The sequence below is a fragment of the Lonchura striata genome, chromosome 2, assembly GCF_050655825.1.
Source record: "Lonchura striata isolate lonStrDom1 chromosome 2, ASM5065582v1, whole genome shotgun sequence".
NCBI lineage: Eukaryota > Metazoa > Chordata > Aves > Passeriformes > Estrildidae > Lonchura > Lonchura striata.
The window spans coordinates 22110837-22131312 of record NC_140704.1 but is presented as its reverse complement, the minus strand read 5'-3'; the positions used below and the strand labels follow the sequence as shown (position 1 = coordinate 22131312).

Below are 20476 nucleotides of genomic sequence, written 5' to 3'. Positions count from 1 at the left end.
GGGCAATGCTACTTATTGAACAGCACAAACATACTGGAAACAACACTAACAATTTCATTGTTTAGCCGATTAAGCTCCAATGCCTGGCACAGTCCCTGGTGTTGTTTACTAATGCACACACACTGCCTTTCAGGATCTGAGCCTCATAGCTTTCTGTAGCAAACTCATTTACTTTCCAATTAACCTCCCCATTCACATTTACTGTCCCCCTTCCGCTTCTCTCACCAGTCACTTCTGAAAACCGAGTTCTCTCCACACCTGCCAGCTGTAATTCCTACAAGTCTTTGTTCACTGTCCTTCAGAGCAGAGGCAAGGATTCACATTTTTGTTGTTTGTTCTCCTCACTGTGAAGTAGTGTACAATTGCAGTACTAAATCACTGTATTTGAGGGCTTGTTCTTAATATGCAGATCTTATCAAAATATATTAGTATCATCAAGTAGAAAATAGACACCTTTATGTTTCTTTAGATACCACATATCCTTTTTAACTCTGTGAGAGACTTGAACCCTACAATTTATCCTATAGTATGCTGTAATCAGAAGCATCAATCTTTTTAAGGCTGTCTAATGCCTAATGCCTGCAGTCACCATCCTTATTAGCCAGAGGTTAGAAGAATAAACATAGAGAAGTACCTTACAATGATAAAAAGGAACAATTTCTTTTGAATCATATAACTTGAGCAGTAGGAAGAGACTCAGAAGTCTTTGAGTAGTTAAAACACTTCAGCATAAGGTGCTACAATTACTTAATCAGTTATTACTCTTAAAAGACCATCAGGAAGCTCATTAGATTTCTATAATGGCTCCCAGGCAAGCAGAAGGTCAAGATCTGAACTTTACTTAAGCAGACATAGGAAGAAAGGCTGTCAGTGATTCATCAATTCATGGTGATCTCACATGCTGATAATTTTGCTATGTTTGGGGGCATGTTTGGGGTAGTTTGGAATTCCTGAGTTTAGGATTTTTTCCTTTTTTTTTTTTTTTTAGTTGAAGGTTATTTTACTGCCTGGTGCAATAATAAATCACAGCAGTTAAAATAGTTTTTTTAAAATTAAATATTTCAAGTAATTTTAAATCATAGTTTTGTTATTCAAACAGTGCTAGTCAGAACAGTAGGAAAAAATATTACAACAAGACAAGTTTTGGGAAATGTTTCGGATAACTGTATTTCAGTGGAGGAAAACGGAAGGTTTCCTTATTACTGAAGTTTACAGATGAACTCCAGATTTAAAAAGAAAGGCCTTGAGAACTGTTTTTTACTGGAATATTTCAAAGTGTACATAATCAGTAATCCTCATTTGCTGCAGCTTAAAGAGCAAGTCTTTGAGAATACACGGTGGAAACAAAACATTTTTGGTGTAGATTTTAAGCACATTTTTCTGCCTTTGGTTTTTATTGACTGTGAAGTTTATGCAAGCTCTGTTAAGTTATTCTGTAAACTTGATTAAATCCCTTTCAAGGAAAGGAATTTTCTAACTTCTTCCAATTTGCTGTTTATAATGGTCTTTACCGATGAAAGCTGTCATATATGCAAATCAACATAAATATTTAAAGACTGATTCCACAACCCACAGATATCAAATTGAATCACCTGCAACTTCAGTGATTCTGTAAGGTGAAGAAATAACAATATAAACAGCAGATAGCTGTCAAAAGAAAAAAAATAACCCAATGAATTTATTTTCTCTATTATCCTTTCCCCATTAAAAGCAATAACATGGCATATGGACACAACTCTCTATTTCAAGTCATCATATCTTCTTTATATAATAAAAAGCCCAGTGCACAGAGTTATTAATGTAGCCAAAATGAAAGGCGTACTTTTATCCACCAAGTGTTATCATTTTCAAATAAGACATGTCCCCTAGGGAATAAATTTGAAGGTAGTTTTTTGTTTCTTTTTCAGGAAGGGTTTACTTTTGAGATAAATGACCACAATATTGGATCTGTATTTTTTAAGTTTAACTTATAAAATATGCTTATTATAATGCTAAGCAATAAAATGTGTCTGTTATGCAGTATATATGCACAATAAGAATCTCCTGTTGCTCATGGTATAGAATTCACTGGTTATAAATAGGTCTTCAGCAGAAGATGAACAAAGTGCAAAATCAGTAAATTTACATACTCAATACTTATTTCAATGTAATTTTTGGTTTATAGGCTATTAATACATCTGCATAAAAGAACACAAATCTGTGATTTTTCTGTTATTAGTCATCACAAAAATTTATCACTCTCTCCCAGAAAAAGAACTTTTTAAAAGTGATGTTTATTTGTGAATAAGCAGTGTCTCCAACATTGTTCCTTATATTGCCTCTTTTCTGTATTTAATAGCCAAGGATGTAGTTATCATTCAAATGAAAATTGAAATCTTTTCATGTAGTACCAACCTGATTTTTCTTCATTTGTCTGACTAAACTATTTTTTCATATGGGTTTTGCTATCTTCTCTTTAAAGTGAAGCAAGTGTATATTTTCCTTCTGTATACATTACAGAAGGAAAAAAATGCCAGTGCCCATCCTGTAGATGTATGCAACAAAGCAGCCTTGGACTTCTATACAGGAAGAGCAGTAGCACAGCTTTCTAAGGACAGCAGTTAAGCATTCAGACAGCTTGGAGGAGTTGCATATATATTCAGTGACATTTATGGGATGTTTATTTATTATTTGGTACACACAAACTACTTGCATGCACATCACCTTGTGAATTTGTTTCCTAAGAGGACCTACACAATTACGTTTCTAGTTTCTTTTCCTGAACTAGTCCTCAACAGCTGTGTGCCAGTTTCTGATCTGTGTCCATCAGACCAGGCAGCCACTCCCCGTGTTGAGATACCTCTCTGCCTCACCTGCTGTTTGCCACAGACCTGTGGCCATGTGGGTTGTGGGAATTCTGGATATCGTGCTCCTACACCATAATTCCTCCCGGCACAGAGGAGCCATCAGTGCAGCACCTGGGAGCAGGCAGAGCCTGTCCCAGGCTGCGGAATCCTTGCTATCATCCAGCCCACCGACCACTCACCTTAGCCAGCATTTGGACCACGACATTCACCAAGCAACTGATGCAAGGATCCTGCAGAGTCATTCTCTGTCTACCTGCAATGCATCACCAGAAGCTTCTTGCAAAGACAAGGGCTCAAGGGCAGGCTCAATACATCAAGATCATAACTCAGTTTTTCAGTGTCTAACAAAGGGTGGCAGAAATATACACATCCAGCTTCTTCTTAGATCTCCCAATAAAACCCATGAGAGTTTGCACAGAGTTTACACACCTCACAGAAGTCATACTTAAACTAAAAAATTTAATAATTAGCACATAAAAACAAAGATTGGTTTAGATGAACAATTTGTACTGGTTACTTCTGGAACCCACAAAAGCTAATAAAATTAGCGCTATAAATATCTGAATATGAAAACTTTTATTTGAAAAAAACACTCAGAACACCTTAATAATGATAAGAATTTGCATTTCTAGCAGACCCTCGGATCATAGTATTCATACAGATTTCATTTATAATTTTAACCCCAAAAATATAATCTAGCAAATGTTTTGCTATCAAAGGGTGTATTTAGGGAACTCTCTTCTTACACTTTATAATCTAGTTTCCCAAGCCTTCCTCACATGTTGCAGTCTAAGTTGGAAATGAGGGCTGCAGATTTACAGCTGATTACAACTGAGAATGTTCTCAAAGACACCAAATACAGCTCTCCAGTTCAGTCTGAGCAGAATATTGATAGAATATATCTGTTGACACAAAAGCACTAAATCTGTTTTAGAACATATTCCAGGGAAAACATCAATTGAAAAATTGATATCAAGTAGAGTTGATTAATGTATGAATTGTTTCAAAGCTGCATGCAATCTCCCAGCAATAGTTCTATTTCTTTACTTGAACCAGCTTGCCAATTATCATTATGCATAACTATGAAACTGGGACAAAATTTTGATGATGTTTACATCTTATCTAGCATGCACATAAATTTAGTCTAATCTTATAAAAAAAAAAAAAAGAATAAAGAAAAAACTGTCCTTAAAGTGCCTTTTGACTGGGCATGGAACAATACATTCTGCACAGTGAAGAGCATCTTCAGGTGTGTGTACCTACCCCATGGCTAATCTTGATACCTGAGCCCTGCAGGTGATAGTACAAGACAAGCAGTGATGTGTCCCCACACAAAATACAGAAATGCAGGACTGAACTTTAGATATCTGACTCTAATATTGCAGTAGTCATATCACCTGTGCAGATTATCAACATAAATAAAATCATTTCAGTACTCTTCCTTCAGAGTTTGTAAGGTTTAAAGGCTAAAAGCAGAGCAGGTTGAATCTTCAAAACACAGTGCTCACAACTGTCAGTGTGACTGCTGAAAGGTTTTAAAGGATCTTCTTATTGCTATTCAGATATGTTTATAGGCATAGACTGCTGAAGGCACATATGTTTACAAAATGGCTAATTCTCCAGTGAACACTGCTTAATTCTTGGGAGGGTCAAACTGGATTTTACTGGTACTGTATGTTACATTGGGAGCTCTGGTTCCTGCAAGCGCATGCATCTGTACTTTTTTATAACATTAACTTTATATTGTAATAAATTTAATTTGACATTTTATGTAAGTTATTCCTAATCCATTTTCTTACCATGGTAGGTGTACAAAACTTAGATAGTAAGATCCTAACTCTTGAGCTCTAAAAGAGAGTCTACAGCTTCTGCTCTGTTTTGTAACAAATGCATTGCACTGTTTTTCATAGACACATAAAACAGTATAAAACTAGTCTTCTTACAGTGTAGAACATTGACATTTTAAAATAAAAGTACTGCAGCAGGCAGATAAAAACATTTTGAATGTCTATTTTTTCCACAGAAAAGTCAACATTTTCCCTTGGACAAGTGAGTAAAATTACATTTGCAGGTAATGATTGAGTCTTCTAAAGGGATCAGTTGTGTCATAATAAAAAGACTTATAAAAGGTTCTTCATGCTAAATGAAAAACAAACAGACAAAAAAAAAAAAACCAAACCAAACCCACACAAAACCAAAAAAACAAACCAAAACAAACAAATCAAACAAAAACTAACAAAAAAAAAAAATACACCACTGCAAAAAACCCACCTAAAAAAAAAAAATCCCAATACCCAAACTAAAAGACCCAAGCCTTGCAGCCAAAGGCTATACAGTCCACTAGAAAAACTGAAGTAGAGAAAAATTCCTACATTCTGGACAGCCTTTAAAAGCTTTCTTTTTCTTCTCCATTTAGGTACTTTTTACAGGGGACTTTTGCAAAGCTTTGGTAGGGAATAAGTAGATTCAGATGATGAATTTTTTTTTTTTGACCACAGTTTTCTTTTCAAGGAATCTAGTCTCACATGCAAGCATTTGCATAAATGAAGTTACTCAGTTTATTTAGTTGTAAAGTGGTCAAAACAAAGCATTCATTTAGACAGAGGAAGGAACTGGAGCATCCTCCCCAGCAAAGACAAGCAAGTGCATACCATGGACAGCACACATGGGCAAGAGTCCACAAAAAGGGGCTGAACAGGCAGAGGAACAGCCTTTAATGCTTCGAGCCTGGGTAGCAGCTCAAACCACCATCCAAGGGAGCACCTGTTTCACAATCACCAGGTCTCTACATTAATTTTCAAATTTGTACACAGCTCAGGATTAAAAAAAAATAAAATAAGAAAACTCACCAAACTGCTATGCTCTGGGTGAGTAAAATACATGTGAACTGAAAGTGAGAATGTAAATGGATGTAGTGGCAATAATTCTGGAACTAATGGACAAACAAGCATTGTTAAATGCAAAATAACAGAGAAATTGATCTGGGTTTACAAACTCAATTGAGGGACCAATAAAAATATTAGACTACAGGAGAGGTGCTGTCAGACATAAAGCACCTGTTTAACATTATTGCTAATTGTGGATGAAAGAAATGGCCGCAGCAGAAATTGGTTGAAGATTATTAAATTTAATTGCAATGCTATATACAAATTGCTACCCACTCACTGAATTAGAATCAAAATTGCTCAGAAGTGATAAGATTCCAGGTTTAATACAAGGCATGAGCAGCAAGGCTACATGTGGCAAAAAGCACATTCCCATTATGTGAAAGTTCTTTCTGCTTCTCACATGTTGCAGAACTACACAAAAACACCATAATAGGAACCATGAAATCAGGAAATAAGGTCACTGTGAGGTGGAGTGTGGGCTGCAGGAATGCTCATATTCTCCAGCACAGTGGAGGCAGGAGGGCTGGTAGGAAACACACTCAGCCCACTCTGAGACACAAAGTGCCAGGAATCAATGAGATCAGAAACAGTTAGCAGGAGTGCCTGCCCTTGGTTTGTGTAAGGCAGATACCTCTGTAAGCCAGCTCCAAGCCTTCAGAAGAGTGCACAGAATCCGCCCTGGCAGGCAGCCTATTTTGCTGGAGGCAGCTGCCAGAGGCTTTTGGCACAGAAAAGTGAAAGTACAATTTTCCATCTTCTTTACGATTTCTCCCTTTTTCCTTTCCATAATATTTTGTTAGTGAAGTTGGGGTTTTTCTCCCCTTTCCTTTTGCAGGACTATTTATTAGAGTTGCTGGTTTATTATCACCCCCTTTACACTCTGTTTCCTAACTTAAATTTTACTTTTCATGCATTTTCCTTGTAATGCTCCAGCATACCCTTGCTCTCTGCTTTCAGTGCTGTTGAGAGTGCAACACAGTCCTAAAGGTGACTTGCTCACAGTCAGAAAGGCACAAGCTTTTTGGTCTTCCAATAATCACCCAGGTATCTGGTGGCTCCTCCTTTAACCTGCTGTACCTAAACCATATTTCACATGGTATGCATGCATCATGTCTAGCCTTTAAATTGCTTTGTGACAACTGTGTTTGGCACAGGTTTGCCACTGGCTGGTGGCAAACACAACACTGTCACTTTGTGGCAGACTTGGTTATGCCAGTGTTTCTAGCATTGCTCTCAGGCAGACGGAGACAGCTGCCTGTGCTGTGTCCCTCCTGTTCTCTATTTGCAGTCATTCAGTCCTCAGGCTCACTTAAGTTTTCGAAGTTTCCAAGTGCCTTGTGTTGTTGTCTGCTTCAGAGAGTGCTAAGGTGCTACTCAGTCCTGGTTATATTTGCTTTAGAGCTAAAACAGCTTGCTTATGGCTCAGTGTCAACTAAACCGTCATTATTTTCAAGTACCTACAATGTACTTAATTAGAACTGCAGGAGCAGCCTCTGGACATGGGGTGAGAGCTGTGCTTTTTTAAAGGTAACTCTGGGTAACAGAAAAGCCTTTCCTGCCCCCAAGAACCCAAAGAACTCAGGCAAACAGCAAGTGCAATGGAGCAGCTGCTTGACAGCTTTATTTGAAAACAGCTTAGAGAAGTACATGAAAAATACTGCATTCAGCTGAAGCTGCAGGGAACAACGGAAGAAAAATAATTAGCCAAGTCAGAAATTGGCTAAGGCACTGGGTCTTCTGAGCCTTCTATTTCCTTCAAAATTCAAAGGGATCTTTAAATACTGAGTAGTAAACTAGACTTTGTTTATATCTTATCTTAAAAAGCCACAGGAAGAACAGTGTACCCTAATAACATCCTTAGCTTAGAAATGATTCAGAAGCAAGGGGGCCATCTGCTGAGTTCCCAGTACCATTTTCTGCTGCATCCTGGAAGTTTCATTAAAAGTTTTGCAGGCAAGTCCTTTTCAGTGCCAGCTTTGACAGGCTTGTGAAGCACGGCAGAAAACCTCTGAGCAGGTTGGGCTGTAGGTCAGTATGACAGCATTATCTATCATGACTTCAAAAAGTGAAATCAGTACACTGATCAATGTAATCTAATCATGACTCAAAAATCCTGCAGGCAGTATCATCACTCTGAAGTGTAAGTAACATCACTGTATCATAATGAATTTCCTTAAACAGCAATTTTCAGATATAGAATATTTGCTCATAATATGCTCCTGAATATAACTTTTCAGATAAAATAAAAAAGCTTAAAGCACAGAATCAGCTGTGCTTTAAAATAAGCAGCTTCCTTCATTGGCTTACTGTCCATTATACTTAGTAATGTTGGCATCATATTCAAGCCATCAGACTCCACTGATAAAGGATTCACTGGTGACTGCTTCTAATTCCACTCTTTCTGAATTCATCACCACTAACTGCACGATATTCATAGCTGGTCCCTTCTCCAATATATAAAAGTGGGCAAAGGCAAGGTAAAATTTTTAAAGGATTTTATGACAACCCACAACAAATTCTTTACATACCCAAAGTGTGTAATCCGTGTAGTTCTACATATCTTCTACTTATACAAACTGCTACAGCTAAAGGTCTCTCTGCATACCAGAAAGGACCAAAATTGTTCCTGGTACAATAATAGAAAAGTAGGCAAAATAAATACTCCATAAACACCCAGACTGAAAAAAATCCTTGTTCATAAAACCATGAAATTTGATAAAGGTATTTAAAATATTCACCACTGTTCTCATTTCATAAAGCATAGCCTTAAGTCTACTGACATTTCATGGTCTATTAATACAGAACACTTTATGGAAAGGTACATGTTATCCATTAAAGGCTACGTAGTCTCATGCATAAGATCACTCATAGTGTACAAACAGAAGATTGTTTAATGGTACAAATGATAAAATCAAATCTTCAAGCCTGCTTTTGACTCAACATTTTAAAAATGACTGCAAGACATAACTTGTATCTTTCGAAGTTATAATCGGGAGGGATTAAGTAAAAGCACAGCACAGGGAACACAAATAAATGCCACTTGCCTAAGACTTCCTTCTTAAGTATAAGAAGAGGTCACAAGTTTAACTCAACAGCTGGAGAGTTTGTTTGTGTTATGTGGGGCATTTTTCATGTTTAAAACAATTTTACTACCACAGTTAATATTAAATCTCAATATGCATGACTCCCACATCCATAATGGAAAATGTATCCAGTGGAGATTTTTGCTGTTCAAAGCTACCAACTTCATGCACACTGATAAGGAAGAAGGATATGGTCTGGAAAGTTATAAATTTGTAGGCACATGCAAATTAATCATGACTTTCAGTATTTAATTGCAAACTATTAACCTCTGTACCAACTGAGCATCCTTTATTTATCTTCTAAAATCTGAACTTTGGTATCAAAATATGAAAATAGTCTATTATAAACCAATAGTAAATTCAAAATATCAAATACATGAAAAAGCTACACAGCTACAATTACCTAGCATTAATAAAACTTTATCATGCACCTTTACTCCCATGAGCTGTCCAGCATACCCACTCCAAAGGGCTTAGCCTATGACCTCAAAGCCTGACTAGCTTCAAAGAGTTGCCACTAAAAAGGCAAAAGAAAACAAAGAAAAATTTTAAATATATATATATATGTACAGAAATAAATTTTTTCCCTCAAGAATTCAGAGTGAGAGCAAAGGATTGCTAAAATTCAGTTCTTTCTGTAGAAATGGCCCCAAAACATATGAAACAGCAACTCCTGGTAATACAAATTTAGTAAACAAGATGTTCAGTCTTAGTGAAAAGCAATATGAAGTGCTCTTGCTACTTTTTTTCAAATTCTGGAAATCTCACATGAAATCTCACTATACAGTGAAAGAGGCTTGAGATTAATTTTCAACTTCATAGCTTTCTTCCTTTTCCACTAAACCCCAGATGGTTGGCTTAAGACTAAGATGGTTCAATTTAAAACAAAATCCTTTTTAAAATATACCTTGAAATAATACAGAACATCAATTTTCATTGGTCTTCTTCTCTGTTACTTTCATTTTAACAAAAATTACTCCCACCTGGTAGCACGACTATGATTATTTGTTAGTGGAACTGTGTTTAAAATGATAATTTGTTAGTGGAGTCAGACAAATTTATTTCATTAAGTATTTAGATGGAGAGGAGTGGTGTACATACTCACTAGGCAGTTACAAAGAGAAAGAAATTGAAAAGTGAAGGATTTGGAACATAATATTCAGAGTGGTATCTTCCCAGGCTTCTGATACTACTCGACCATCAGTTGTTAAAGTTCTACTGAATCAGAAGTATTTACAATCAAGCTTGTTCACATTTTACATCTTTGAGACTTTTTTTCCTTTTGACCTAATTTTGAACAGAGATCTCAGTAAATGTTGCCTGCATTTCAAGGCATTCCACACAGGAAAGTGGAAAGTGGATCAGCTCCATGGGTCAAAGAACACAAGCGCAGCTCAGCCAATGACCGATCGATGATACCTGTGGTGCCGCTGTGTTGTACTGCACACGACAGGCACAGCAGTAAAAGGGAAGGACTTAGATGCTCTATCAGAGTGCTAGTGCACAACACAGAAGGGATTTTGGCAGCATAGTGAAATATTTGTCATTTTTCGTCATTGGAAGTCAGGAAAGAGGAAAGCAGATTTTAGTTCCTGTAAGGCATTTAGGGTGAGGATGTGTTGCAGGGCACACCTGGCATTGCCGAAGCCCAGGGAACCCCGCCAGTGTGCTCAAGGTGTCCCTGGTACTCGTGCAAGGCCGGCTGGCGGGCGGCAGCTCCGTACCCCTCCGTATGTCGCACACTGACACCCGCACGGTGGCAGGGAAAGTTCGGTGGCGATTACGGAGGAGGTTCCGACGCCACAGCCACGGCGGGGAGGCGGTGGAGAGGCAGCAGCCATCGTGCCTCCTGTCACCTGCGCTCGGCGGCCTCTCCTGCCCCGCTGCCCCCGGCAGCGCAGGACTCCCGTTCGCCCCTACGAAACGCCTTTAGCGACTCACGGACACCGTCTAGGGTAGCTCGACGGGTCTGCAGTCTCCGTAGGACCGCCCCGAACTTCACGCGTGTTCTACCTAGGTGTCGGTCTCGACAGGTAGCTCACAACGCGCCTCACACAAACTCGCAAGTGCATCTTTGAGCGGACGAGTCCACAAGGACGATCGCTTCCCTCCTCCTCCGCGTCAAAACCTTGGACAAGGTACTAAACCGCGACACCTGGAGCCGACACGGCGCCTTCCCCTCTACCAGTCTCCAACTTCCCACCAAAGCATCAGAAATTAGCCTGTCCCTGGGCACGAGCCCGAGACGCGGTCCGCGGATAACCCCAGCTAAGCCGTAGCCCCCCCGCCCCGCTGCCGAGCGCCAGCACCGCCCCCATCCCCGTCCCCGCGGCCGCTCGCAGGCGGCCGCCGACGGAGAAACTTTTGCGAGCCGGCCGGCGAGGCAGCGCCCACACGGGGCCCCGCAGAGCGGGACCGAGCCGGAGCCCACGCCCCACGCCCCCCGCAGCCGCGCCGCGCCGGCCGCCCCCAGCGTGGGCATCCGCCCGCACCGCTCCTACCGTGCGGGGGGCAAGTGAGGGAGGGGGCGAGGAGGTGGCAGTTACCGGCGAGCGAGCGCCCTTCTTGCAGAGCGGTCCCCTGAAGACGCCCTTGATGCCGCGGTAGTGCCCGTTGCTGAGGTGCCGGGAGCTGATGACCAGGTAGCACGCCATGCGGGCCCCGCGGGCGGGCGGGCGCGGGGCGGGCGGGCAGCCCGGCTCCTCCGCGGCGGCGCTGCGAGCTCCGCCGGAGCAGAAGCCCGCATGAAGGAGCGGGCGGAACCGCAGCAGCGATCTCCCCGCTCCCGTCTCATCCAGCGCCCGGGTGAGCGCTGCCAGCAGCAGGATGCACTGAAGGCGGCGGCAGCCAGAGCACATCTGAGGGAGCGCGGAGGCCAGTCCGCATGCTGCTCCGCGGGTGGGAGACGGGCCGGGGAGAAGAAGGGCAGAGCGCAACTTGCACAGTCCGCCGCTGCTACGGCCCTTCCTCCTCTCCCTCCTCCTCCTCCTCCTCCTCCTCCTCCTCCTCAGACCAGGCCACCCGCAGCTGACATCCGGAGGGGAGTTTCTCCGCGACAGCTGGAGCGGCGGCTGCTCCCCATGGCTGTCCCCAGCGCCGGGCTGGGCGGTGGATGCCGCCGCGCACCGTCCCCGCCACCCCACTCCTCCCGCACGGCCGCCGCAGTCGGCGCTGCGCCTCGCCTCACTCCGCCGGGGGGGGGAGGCGGTGCGAGGGGGGCGGAGGAGGGGTAGGGCCGGAGCGGGGGCGGCGGCGGTGGAAGGACATTGCCCCTTGCCGCCTCGGGGAGGGGAACGACGCCGGCAGCCCCGGGCGGAGCGGCCGGGAAAGGGGGGAAGGCAGCGGAGTGCTCTGACCGCCCTCCTTCTCTTCGCCCAACTTTCCCGTCCCCGCCCGCCTCTGGCTGCGCTTCCACCTGTCCCCGGCATCCCTTCAGCCTCCTTCCCCGCCGCTGTCCCGGGCAGGGACGTGCACGCCACGGGCACTCGGCGTCCCGGCGCGGTGCCGGGGAGCGCCGCTGCGCCGGCGGGAGCCCGGGCTGGCCCCGGACTGCGGAGGGGCTGCGCGCCGCTGCCAGGCTGCCCGGACATCCCCCGGCTTGTGCCTGGGCTTGCCTCCATCGTCCCCTCTGAAAACGCTGAATTTAGGTGCGTGGTGTCATTTACCACCTCAGTGATTTACACAGAATCGCAGGTATGAAAATCTTCCCCAGGAAACAGCTGGAACAGGTTGTTCCTCTCCCCTTCTGCAAGACGGAGGTGCGAGGTACCTCGGACCCACTTGTTCAGACTCAGTTTCTTCTCATCAGGTCACAAGTATCATGTCTGCTCTGCTGCTTGCTAAGTCGATAAAATAAATCAATATATCACACGGCCTTAGTAGTCACCTGCAGATCATTCATTTCTTCGAAGTAGATTGCTTTAAACTGTAGATAAGAATTGTTTCCGTTTTTTCACTTAATCTTCTAAAAACATATGCATTCAGTTATTTAATGAATGAAACTGATAAGCCACAATCATTCTAATTTTAGATTCTCAAGAGCTTTTTTTTATGAACCTAATAAAAATAAAAGGAAAATCTCACACAATCCACCAGACTGGATCAAAGGGATCATGACAAATCAAATGTTATTTTTTGACTGTTTATGTACCTTGGTGTTGCACACTCCTAGTATGCAGCATCATATAGCATTTCACATACCATATTAAGTTTTACTACGTCTGTATATGTATGTATATATAAATAATCAAATATATTATTATGTATTTTATTAATAAATATATTAACAATGTCATAAATAGAACATATTAATTCTGAATTTGTAATAACCAAAGGTGGAAGTAATGTATTAAGAATATCCATATGTTAACCATCATACAGTGTTTTGCAATGTAAAAACCTTTTAGATGGGGGCCAAAATAAGATGGTAAAATTAGGCGTGAAATAAATGAAAGGATTTGACTCTGCATTATGTGTGGTTGAGCTGTGGGACTCCTTGCCAAAGGTTGTTGTGGATCATAGATTAAACAGTCCCATGAATCAGTACAGATCAGGCTTTGAAGCCTGGTAGTAATACAGTGCCTGTAAAATACCTCTGGAAGACTTTTCTGAAGGAAGAAATTGCATTATAAAGTGGAGTTTGAGTAATTGTGATACTGTACTGATAAAAAAAAAAGTAGTCCACTGTAAATTTGGTAGTGAAAAGGAGCTTTTATGATTTCCTCCAAGTCACAGAAGTCACAGCTATGTAAGTGACTTGAAATTTATTCTTGTTGGCATATATATTTTCAGTTTTTCCTGAAATAATTCCTCTGCAAACCTGTTAAAGATAAAAGTATTATCTTCACTTTGAATTTTGGTCTGCACTTTATCTTTCTGACTCTGCACTGAATATGTATCTGGAAGTAAAGACAAGCACCTTTTCTCTTTGGCAATGAAATAAACTTCCAAAAACTTTGCTTCTCTATGATGCAGCTGTATACAGAATAGAAAGAGAATGAGAATTTACAACTCATCTCAACAACTTGCATAAAGGTCTCCATTCCTTTTCTGTTGTGAAGAGACATGGAAAGTCCTTTGCTCCATGAGGCTGCAGATGCTCTGTTACAAGGTGAGGGAGAGGTTGCAGAGGACCATGTGCATTGGCTGGAGATGCATGATGGTGTTGCAGCCATGTGGTCAGACTGGCCATGCCACCTGCAGAGGAGGTTCAGCATAGGCTGAAATGGTTCAAGTGCTTTGCTGTAGATTCAAAGGACACTACTTTCCTCTTTAAACTTACAGAGTCTTCCCCAGCTCATTTACTAGTATTGTGTGAAACAGAATTTATTTTCCCCTGAGTAGGCTGCACAATATTCATTTTATCCTGCTGAGGAAGATGATGTGCTCAATTGACCCTGCTGTGAAAAGTAGAAGTCATTTTGGGCTCCCTTCACTTTTCAAACTCGGGGGAATAGTGACTATGACCACCAATCTAATTTATAAATAATCTGTAGGATGCAGGTCTAAGAAAATGAGATTAAGTGTTGTCAAAATGAACAGTTAGGTATTAATTATAACACTCCCTGAACATTCCCCAAAGTCTCTGGAGACGCAGCACCTTCTTGTCTTTCATCACAGGTCATGTAGAAATATGAGCCTTAACTATTAGTATTTTCATCTGGGTCCAATCCTTCACTACCTTAGTTCTCATAAAGTAATTTTCAGCTGAGTGCAGTGGATGTAAAATACGACCTTTCAGAACATTATGCTTTCTTTGCAGAAGTGTTAGTGACTTTTCAAGATGCAAGGAAGTAAGAGAAGCAGGTTGTCCAGTTCATCTATCCTCTCAGTTTACAAACATTTTTCATTATTAATAAAGATAGCATTTATTGTGCCCCCCCAAAAAACTCTGTAAGCATTTTCTAATTATTCTTTGTAGAATTTGTCCTTATTGTAGTGTCTAAATTAAATATCCAGCCTAGATATTAGAATGCTAGTTCTGCTAGAAATATTCTCTGACCATCAGAACTATATTAATGCAGTCATATTAATTTTAATGGTCGAGTTAATTCATATGTTTCTTTGCAGCATTAGACAGTACTGTATACACATACCCATAAAACCTTGTCTGCCTTGTGAATTTTATTTTAATTTTAATTCAAGTGTTGCTCTTGATCTGAGTTCCACCTGCACAAAGTCCATTATACTGATATTCTCTGCTGTGTAGATAAAAACTACAGTTAGCATGATTTTCCAGCTTGCTAACCTAAGCGTCCCTCACTGTGGGTATGGGCTAGATCTGCTTAAGTTCCTGAGTTCTCAAATGTTTTCCACAATGCCTTTGCTGTGCCTAGAAAGAACAAAGACAACCTTCCCCTTGCCTCCAGATACGAGAAAATTCAGAGTGCAAAGCATCTTCTGGCACTACACCTCTAGAAATTTTACTTTCACAAGCAAACAAGGACAGAAGGTGTGTAGACACACAGCTTTCTTGAGTACTGTTTCACAGTCTGATTATTCTCACTTAAGTTAATTTAACATGTTTTCCAATGTAGAAGAACCCAAATTAACCCTACAGTAAAAACATACTCTAATATGAATGTGATTTTTACTGGTCTTCCCCACAGTAGAGGGAGGGAAGGAAGAGGGGGAAATCAACATCTTGGAAAGACAATTCATGTATAAAAAAGCACAATGAAGTTCATTATATATAACAGAAAGGTCTTAGTATCTTTACAGTATATTCAGACACAAAAGAGATTTTAAAGCTGTCAATTAAGTCCTGGAAATATACGTGCAGATCTTTGGATTATAATGGCCTAAACTACATTTCCCTTCACCCTCTTTCCCTGAACCACACATCCAGCCTCTCACTCCTCTCCATTCTAGTGGTCCATAGCTACAGCTAATTCCTCTGGGTTCACATGAGAAGTGAACTCCTGCCCCAGTGAAGCCAGTGACATTTTTTGAGGTTGACAGAATCAGTTTCTTCAGAAACTTTCAACTGTTAAGTATTTTGATGTATGATAAAAAACCTTAAATGTATGATTACATTAGTTTTCCTGTTATTCTACTTAAATAAATAATTTAATATCCCAAAAGAGTCATAATTATTTGAAAGTGAGAACCATATATCAGAAATAGTCAACATTTCTGTGGATCACATGAATAAATTTTAGTCTGAATGTTTCATTTATTTTTCTTAGTGAACCATATTTTGAGGAACATTTTATGAAGTTTCATCCTGGTGAATGTAAAAAATATAAGGTAAGCTGGTCTGCATAAATCTTTGTTTTGTTTTCAGTGAAATGGCATCTTCAAACCTCTGTTCCTTTTTCTTCTGAATCTTAAAGTACAGCAATTATATTTTTTCCTGAAATAAGTAATAGAAAAATCTTTATTGTATGTCTTTATTTCATAAATTAATTTAGAGTTTAGTTCTTTCTTATTTTATTCCATTTGAAGTAATCATAACACTGTTTATCCAAACATCTTTTAATCTCAGGCTATTTTAACCTAAATAGTTACATTTGTCTTTCAAATCACTTATGTAAGCTGCTTTCTGTTACACAGAAGTTGAATCTATCAAAGTTTATATGCTTAAAGTATTGATGGTTAAGTTATTCTACTCTCTAGTCCGTGCAGAATCAATGACATCATTTTACTTTGGATGGAGCTTTTTGGAACATCTTAAGTGCTGAACAGTCACTTTATAGTCTACAGCTTGCTATTAATTCTGCAGCCAGCAAATACAGCGTGGTGGTCAAACCAAAGTGTGTGCGTCTACTTCAGTGGAGAGCATTAAATCATGCCCTACTTTCCCTATAGGCTCATGCACCACTGGTTTTAAGAAAGTCAGATCGTTGAACAAGAATCTCATTCTCACTCATGATTCATCCTTACTCTAACTTTACTTAGTTACTTAGATACACCTTTTCTGTGACATTCAGCAGCCCCTCTGTATTACTTTTTCTATCACTAAAAAAACAATATAATGTTTCCTTTGGAGTTATTGTGAGAATTACTCAACAATGTCACTACAGTCATAAAGAAGAATGCTAAGTATTACTAGTAGTGGGATATCAGGAAAACTGCTAATTTCATAATCATTTAAAATATGCAATAAATCTATTATTTTCAGAAGGCTGCCATTTACTTAAATTTATAAAATCGTTATGTGAATAGGACATTACTCTGTATTAACAAAAGCTCAGTATCTCCAGAGTATGTGTCCAATGATGTAAATATATGTTCCATTGTCTATTCAGAAATAGTATCCATTGGTTTATTCTTATTGTTAGCTATAATCTTCACCTGTATTAGGATGGATATAGAAAGAATAATGACAAGTAGCTACTGTTATGAAAATTATATAGCAGAACTATTTTAGTAGCAAATCCTTTTCTTCAAGCAGATGATATATGGAAGAGATGAAGATGTAGCAGTGTTTTCATACACTTGCCAATTTATTATGTTTGCATAAATATTTAATACATCAATCTCTTTCTAAAAAAGGAATATGGTTTTCATTTCAAATCTTGTAGTTTTGTTAAATTTTCTTTCTGCTAAATCCTACCAAAACTTTAATTAAGTGCTAGACAGCCACAAGACGGGTGAGTCATTCAACAAAAACAGGTGTTTCTGCTGTTTGTTGATTGATGGTCATCAGACTGATCTCCTGAGTTAGCACTGTATGTGTTAGTGGTTTTAAAATCTAAAAGGTGAGTAAAGTTACTGCATTTTTGTTATTAGGGATCAGAATTTAATATTAACGGAAAAACAGATATCTTGAAGTTGTATTAAAATAATGTAAAGTGATAGAAAAGTGAGGCTGCCAGCATATGCTTCAGCCATAGTATTAGTTGCAATAACTAACATAACCACAGCTGTCAATCCCTTTTCCAACTCATACTCATTTAGTTCAAGGAGAGCTCCAAGGACAACAGGAGTGAAGCAACCTAGAAACAGGAGAGGACGCTCATTGCAAAGGAGTGATGAAGGCAGCTTCCATCAAGTGGTTATTTCCATTTACATCTCCTTACTCCCAGTACTGTCTGCAAAAGTATTTTATCTTACACTTCCACAAGTAACATTCTTACATGCTTGACCTGCTGTGTATGAATTCACACAACTCCTCAGTGATATCCACAGACAATTCCAGCTAGGCAAGTTGCTATCACCCTTTTTGTCTGGCGCTAGCATTGCCATAAGTCACCCAGAAACTGTCAGGGCATATGTGTTACATTTTAATCTGGCTGCATCTTTAGCCTTTGGAATCTATCAATTGGCATAAGATCATGTCAAGTTTACAAAGGACTCTCAAGTCACATTTGCCAAGAGGAAAACTCATATTTCTTTTTATGAAGTAAAAGAGAATTCCCTTTTCCTTGGGAAAAGAGGGTCAAGCAGGAATTGTGAGATGTCACACAAGTTGGAGAAAGATCAGTGATCTGGGAGCTCTATACATTCTGATAATAAGTGACAAGTAACAACTATCTTCTCCATGTAGAGGGCCACTTAGTATAGTGGTTCACTAAGCCATTCCAGATACAGAAAAAAATCAGGAGAAAACAACTCTTTTACAAAACTTCAAAGGAAATAAATAGATATAAGGTCTCCTAAACTGTCAGCAATAAAATACATTGTTTTATATATATATATATGTTTATGCTTATGTTTATGTTTATCTATATTACATATGCATTTTTATAGATATATAAATGTGTCTAGTGTCCATATATTAATGGAATAATACAGATATTTAAATGCATTAAATGTCAACACCTATACCAACATATTTCCTGTGCTGTTTTGCTTTTTCCCCACGTCAGCAAAGTGACAATTTATTCTATTATTTTAGGGAGCTTTTTAGGGAGTGACAGGGAAGTGATTTAACAGCCTTCAGCAAAGCAGTTCAGAACTTGAGTCTGAGCTGTTCACACACATTGAAGCACTGTACTACCTAAGGTATCTCAGATCCTCATGTTTCCATGGAAGTATTTGCTATGCACTGCCACAAGATCACCCTGTTAGTTCTGTATATATCCTGTTGCCAGTATTTCATCATCTGTCCACCTTAATACTTCAGCAGGCAACCTTCAAAAAGGCTCTAAAAATTATCTGAAAGATGCTGGAGAAATTTCAAACTGACAGCATTTGTCAGCTGGAATCCTCTGGAACTCAGGAGTTCATCATGTTACTAGGTATCTATAGGAAGCAATAGTACTTTTTAAGACTGATGCCTACATACTTTCTCTAAAATATGCAAATACACTAAGAAGTTTTTGAGTGTATTATGGCATAGTTTTGTTCCCTAATAAGTTTAAATAGTTCAAGAATTCTGTAAAATCCATTCAAGTAGTAGCAAAATTTCTTTGTGCCTTAAAGAAAATGGCTAATACTGTTGTAATCACATGAATTTCAGTGATAATTAATAATAGAGAAAGGAAATATGAAGTAAAATCAAAAGGTGAAGTTCACTCCTTAGTAAAAAGCTAGCACAAGAATTGCACATCTTCTTCCCCCATGGTATCTCCTAAACTGTCTCAGGGGCTTGCTGGCTCCTGCAGAGGTATGGATGTCATCTGTTTTCTCCAAAGTATGGTATCTAGCAACTTGCTTTTGGCCAAAAATGTCAGAGTTTTCTGTGCAGAAGTAAAATAGGTGTTTGTTTCAAATATAAATTCAGTCTCTATTTTTGCAGTCATTTGGTGTTCTAATTATAACAATCTAATTTGTAAACAACACATGCTGAGGTTTGGCAGTGAATTTCTGATGAAACACAGAGTACAAATTTTAATTACATACAGTTCTAATACAGTGAGCACTGCAGCATTTCTGTCATCTTTGAAATGGTAACAAAATGTAAAAAAAGTTTTTTGTAATATGAGCATGAAGGTAATGAGATCAATAAATGTCAGCTAGAAAAAATAATCACAACTCTAGAGACTCACTAACCTTTCTACAAATTCCAGAAATAATAGACTAGCCTGGATGAAGAAACTTTAACAATGGGAAACAGATACCATTATACGGGGGAAGCGAGCCAAAGACTGCTGAATAATACCAGAAGCATTGCCTTTTAAGTAAACAAGAGAAAAACAATCAATATTTTTGCTTTTCCTCCTGTGATCCTCACCAATGTACCTTCCTTTGCACCTTCTGTTTTTGAGAGTGAAATACAATACAAACACATATGTAAACCCAGAGCAGAAATGGGAAGCGTGCCATAAAGTGCAGTAAGTGATTGTGGTTTTCCAAACTGCTGGCCTGATCCTTCTCTCAGGCAGACAGGAATGTAAGAACATTCATTGACCTCCATATAAATTCCAGATACTTAACACTCCAAAGATTTGGTGGTTTATGGTTTCTAGATATAATTTATGCAAACCCAGATCTTAAGCATGAATTAATTCAAGACAAGAAAATTTATGTGCTACGTTTCAATGCCCCTTGGTGGAATCTAACTTCTGTAAGAAGAGGCATTGAACCTGAGGTAAAAATGGAAGAGAAAACAATACTTTGTCAAATCCATCCAGATGGGGAATATTTTTTTTTTAATGATGCATACAATTTTCCTGAAAACATATAAACATTTTATGAAGGATATGCAAAATGTACTAAGGATTTCTGCATATAAAAAACTTATTTTAGGTAAATTGACTTTTAAAAAAGGGGT

General features: G+C 39.5%; 1 protein-coding gene across 4 annotated transcripts in view; it reads right to left on the bottom strand.

Moving 5' to 3' along the window:
* The window catches only part of ZNF804B (zinc finger protein 804B), a 225478-nt gene extending 213472 nt beyond the window's left edge, over positions 1 to 12006 (bottom strand). For 2 of the 4 annotated variants that reach the window (XM_085566468.1, XM_021551717.4), the window contains exon 1: positions 11319 to 12006. In XM_085566468.1, coding sequence (XP_085422594.1) covers positions 11319 to 11675 — 357 coding nt within the window. In that variant the 5' untranslated portion in view covers positions 11676 to 12006. The remainder of the gene's footprint in view (positions 1 to 11318) is intronic. The other 2 variants (XM_085566474.1, XM_021551719.4) reach the window with 2 other exon arrangements.
* Positions 12007 to 20476: the final 8470 nt, after the last annotated feature.